This window comes from Propithecus coquereli, unplaced genomic scaffold (assembly GCF_000956105.1).
Source record: "Propithecus coquereli isolate 6110/MARCELLA unplaced genomic scaffold, Pcoq_1.0 Scaffold664, whole genome shotgun sequence".
NCBI classification, from domain to species: domain Eukaryota; kingdom Metazoa; phylum Chordata; class Mammalia; order Primates; family Indriidae; genus Propithecus; species Propithecus coquereli.
In genome coordinates this window covers 545,406-550,104 of record NW_012152663.1, presented here as the reverse complement: position 1 = coordinate 550,104, position 4,699 = coordinate 545,406, and the positions used below count along the sequence as shown (strand labels likewise).

General features: G+C 50.1%; 1 protein-coding gene across 1 annotated transcript in view; it reads left to right on the top strand.

Moving 5' to 3' along the window:
* TBC1D9B (TBC1 domain family, member 9B (with GRAM domain)) overlaps positions 1-4,699 on the top strand; it is a 40,455-nt gene that overhangs the window by 8,114 nt on the left and 27,642 nt on the right. Inside the window, exon 4 of the mRNA XM_012660392.1 lies at positions 1,295-1,413. Coding sequence (XP_012515846.1) covers positions 1,295-1,413 — 119 coding nt within the window. The remainder of the gene's footprint in view (positions 1-1,294; positions 1,414-4,699) is intronic.

The following is a 4,699-nucleotide window of genomic DNA, read 5'->3' as shown; positions in this document are numbered from 1 at the left end:
GAGGCTGAGGCAGGAGGATCGCTTGAGCCCAGGAGTTTGAGGTTGCTGTGAGCTAGGCTGACGCCACGGCACTCTAGCTCTGGCAACAGAGTGAGACTCTGTCTCAAAAAAAGCGGTTAGGGAGCCACTTGAGGACACATAAAGAAACAAATCAACCCCAACCAGGACCGGCCAGGCTGTGACAGCAGTGAGCAGGCGCCATGGTCTGGAGCAGGTGGCGGGCCAGCATGGCCCGGCCAGGCAGGGTCAGGCCTGAGTCTTGAACTGCAGGAGAGTGTTAGGGAGGGAGGCATGGGGGGCCGGGGGCTGGCACTTGAGGAAAGATGTCCAGTACACAAGCACGCTGGACTTGTTTCCTGGCTGGGCTCCCTGCATGCCTAGTGGCTCCCCTGACTGACTGGGCCTCCTGGGGGCTCATGGTCCCTAGACTGTCCCACCCCAGGACAGCCGAGAACAACGCAGAGTGTTCGCTCCTCTTTTTACTCAATGTGCATTCAAAAAACAGTTCTTGAGTGTAAACCCCATGCCAAGCACATGCAGAACCCCAGAAGGTGGGGCGACGGGGTTAGGGGGAGCCAGGCCAGGCAGAAACCTCTTCTCATTCCTTTACTCTTGCCCTGGGACCCCTTGCCTGATTCCCTGGTGGGAGTGAACAGTTCTCCCACCCTTTGGGAGTGGCATTGCACTGCCCTCTCTACTCTTGTCCATTTTCACTGGGTCTGCAGAAGACAGGGACCCCCTCCTAGGTGGGGCAGACACTCACCTGCGCAGCAGGAGCCTGGCTGGCCAGGGGCCCAGAGTCCTACAGGAAGCTCTAGCAGGCGTCTGTGGACACTTGAGTGCTCACGAAAGAGCCGGACCCACTTACACACAGTACGACTGTGTCTGACTAATCGCGTATACATCGACGGCCACAGTAAGTTCTTTGAACGAGAAGAAAAGTCTCATAAGAAAAGTCTTCAGGTTTGCCGATGCATAGACTATTTCTAGGAGGACACGTAGGAAACTCGTGGTGACTCTCACTCTTGGGGTCAGGGACAGAGGCTCATCCCCCATATGACTGCTGTTGTGCCTGAATTTGTCAACTTTTGTTTTTATCAGGACCATTTATTACTTTGGTTATATACATGTACGTAAAGTTTTTAAGAAGGAAAAGAGTAAGCACCTTGAAGATTCTAGTCCCTTGAATACAGCAAATTAGGTCATGCATTTTAATCTTTCTTCTTTGAATTTGTGTTTAAGGCCTGGTGATTTTATGAATTTTCTTTTCTTTTCTTCATCAAACATCTGCTAGGTTCTTCCCGCAAAGAGATCACAAAACACTGGGAATGGCTGGAAAATAACTTGCTCCAGACGCTGTCCATCTTCGACAGCGAGGAAGACATCACCACCTTCATCAAGGGCAAGATACACGTAAGGTTCACGTTCAGCCGGCAGTTCTCATCCCCGTCTCCGCTGGCAGTGCCCACGTATGTCACCTCGTTCACTCCTCAGCCGGCACAGTGCAGGGTCTGTCCCACGGTCTGCAGCTGAAAGGACAGGTGAACCCATAGCCCTGAAGGCTCCTTGCTACCTGGCCGGTTGCTGGGGTCTGACTGGGGCTTGGCTTAGAGTTTCTCTTTCTTGTAAAGTGCCTTGGAACAAACACGCAGACGTGCAGCTCTGTTTGCCAGTCCCTTGGCTAACAGAGGAAAAAGCTGGAAATGATAGGGTATTTTGAGATGTGTTTTTATTATAAAACTAACACTAAGCCAGCCGAGCTGACCCATGCCTGTAATCACAGCACTTTGGGAGGCCAAGGCGGGAGGATCACTTGAGCCCAAGAGCTCAAGACCAGCCTGGGCAACATAGCAAGATCTCATCGCTACAAAAAATTTAAAAATTAGCTGGGCATGGTGGCGCGCACCTGTAGTTCCAGCTACTTGGGAGACTGAGGCAGGATGATCGCTTGAGGCCCAGAAGCTTAAGGCTGCAGTGAGCTATGATTGCGCCTGTGAATAGCCACTGCACTCCAGTCTGGTTAACATAGTGAGACACGCCCCGCCTTAAAAAAAAAATAAAAGTAAAAAAAAAAACAAAACATTGTTTTAAAAGGCACATACCCTTTACCCAGCAATTCCATTCCTTAGAGTTTACCCTCCAGTGTATTCCCGTCTGCAGAATGACGCATGTGTCAAGATGTTTCTAGCAACACTGTATTAGCAAAAAAGCTGGAAACAGCGTCTCCCAGTCCCATGATAATAGAGGAAAGGCAGCTGTTCTCTCCCCTGCAAAATGAGAGTAATAATACTTGCTCACATTTATTGAACACTTTCTACATGCTTACTGTGCTAAGGGCTTTATATTCAGGGGACTTGTTAAGTTGTATATAGCGTACTTGCATATTTTACAGCAATCAAAATAATGATTATGAGAATTACAGCAGTGTGTAAAAGCCTACAGCATGATGACATTGAGGTTGGTTCCTCTTTGAAGGGTAATTAGCACTGTTTGAGTGTTTATCTGAATGTATAGGTTTGTGTGCGTTTCTTTCTGTTAGATTAATGCCTTAAGTTAGATTCCTGGGAGGGCTCTTACTAGGTCAATGTTTCATGACACAGATTTGCGTTGGGTAGGCCCTTGTGAATTCATTACGTAATACCAAGACTTCGTAGACCTAGGCAGCTGGTGCCAAGTTTCTCAGCTTTGCTGTGTGCACTTTGGGGTTCAGGCAGGACCTGTGCTGCCTCTGTCTCTGGAGAAACACAGGCAGGGAGGACGAGGCGAGCCTTCCCCCTCCTGGCGAACAAGCCGGGCACTAGTAGTAGTAACAGCAACTACTGAATGCCTCCTGTATACAGGCCAGACCCAAACGAACCCGTCAGCAACAGAAAAGTCCTGAAGACTCATGGGTCAAAGAAGAAATGGAAATTAGAAACATTTAGAACAGGATAATAGTTGAAGTGCCACCCCACGTCAGAACTTGTGGGATGCAGTGAAAGTGGAACACAGAGAAACTTAAAGCCTTAAATCTTACGGGAGAAGAAAGAACAAAATGAACGAGCCAAGTGTCAAACTCAGTAAGTTAGAAAAATAACTCCAGAGAAACCAGGAAAGTAGACAGAAGAAAATCACAACAGGCTGAAGTTAATTCCATGGGACACAAGGGAACAATAGAGAAGAAGAACGAACCTAAAACATAAGCAGATCTGGGGCAGAAGGGACCTGCCCCGGGACAGAGCAGGGAAACCGCGAACGTGCAGGCTGGACACGGTGCCCGTGAGCAGCAGAGCTTTACGCAGAGAAAGAGAAGACCATAAACAGCTTTATGCCTGTAAATTTAAGAATTTAGACAAAACGGGCACTTTACTAGAATAATATGTATTAGTTTCCAATTGCTACTGTAGTAAGTTATCTAAACTTAGTGGATTAAAAGAACACAAACTATTACCTTCAGTTCTGGAGGTCGGGGCTGGAGTGGGTCTCGCTGGGCTGAGAGCAAGGTGTGGGCAGGGCCACGTTCCTTCCGGAGGCTCTAGGGGAGCGTCCTTGCCTGGCCTCCTCCAGCCGCGAGAGGTGCTCGTGCTCCTTGCTTCTCAGCCCCGTCCTTCCTCTTCACACCAGCCTCTCCCGCTCTCCCTCTGTGTCTCCCCTCTCTTGTCACCTCCCTTCTGTGACTCAGACCCTCTTGCCTACTCCCTCGTTATAAGGACCCTTGGGGTTACATCGGGCTCACCCAGATTATCCAGGACCATCTTCCCCTCTCGAAATCCTAATCACACCTGCAAAACCGCTTTTGCTAAATAAGGTGACATATTCTCCCAGGTTCTGGGAATTAGAATGTGGACATCTTTGGGGGGCCATTGTTTCGCCTACCACATAATATAACCTACTTAAACTGAGGCTCAGGAAGAAATAGGAAACCTAAAAATGCCTAAAACTATTAAAGAAATTGAATCCATAATTAAAATTCTACCCAGAGATTTTTACAGGTGGGTTCTATCCACCAACAAACAGCAAATCCCAACTCCATGAGCCGGGCTGGTCAGTCCCCAGTGGTGGGGATGTCACTCTCGGGTAGAGGCTAGAAAATGGCCGAGGGCTTGGGGCTGGGGAGTCCCCAGTGGAGAATGAAGAGGGAAGAGTGGAGCAGCCACTCTCAGCCCCTCTGCTCCCTGTGTGGGGGTCTCCCAGGTGCAGCTACAGGGGGTGAGGTAGCAACAGGGAGAGACCGGGCAGGGGGCCCGAGGGCAGGGCAGTGATGAGGGCTGTGGGCTCGGACCTTTCTGCAGAGAGGGCTGGCCCACCGTGGCTGTCCAGGGCTGCCCTGCGCGCTCCACCAGCCTCCCGACTCGGTAGGACCAGGGGCAGCAGAAAACCAAGGCAGGGCCTTAGTGATGAGGAAGGTGCCAGAGCCCTTCGCAGACAGAGCTAGTTCTGCAGGAGCGTTCCAGGGGGCCCAGAGGCGGCTTGAGAGAGGAGGTGTTCACACTGCAGCCCAGTGGTGCTGGCGGAAGGAAGAGAGACCTTTTCTCCTTCTCCCTGCTTAGGTTCCTGGCTGGGGCTCTGTAACAAAAGACAGATTGACAAGAGGAAACAGAAATATATTAATGCTTGCGTCTCACATATTCCTGGGAGAAACTCAGGGATGGGTCACTCAAAGGTTTGCTTAGAACTTGGGTTGTTGATACAGCACTTTACCAAAGGAACGGTCACGTTA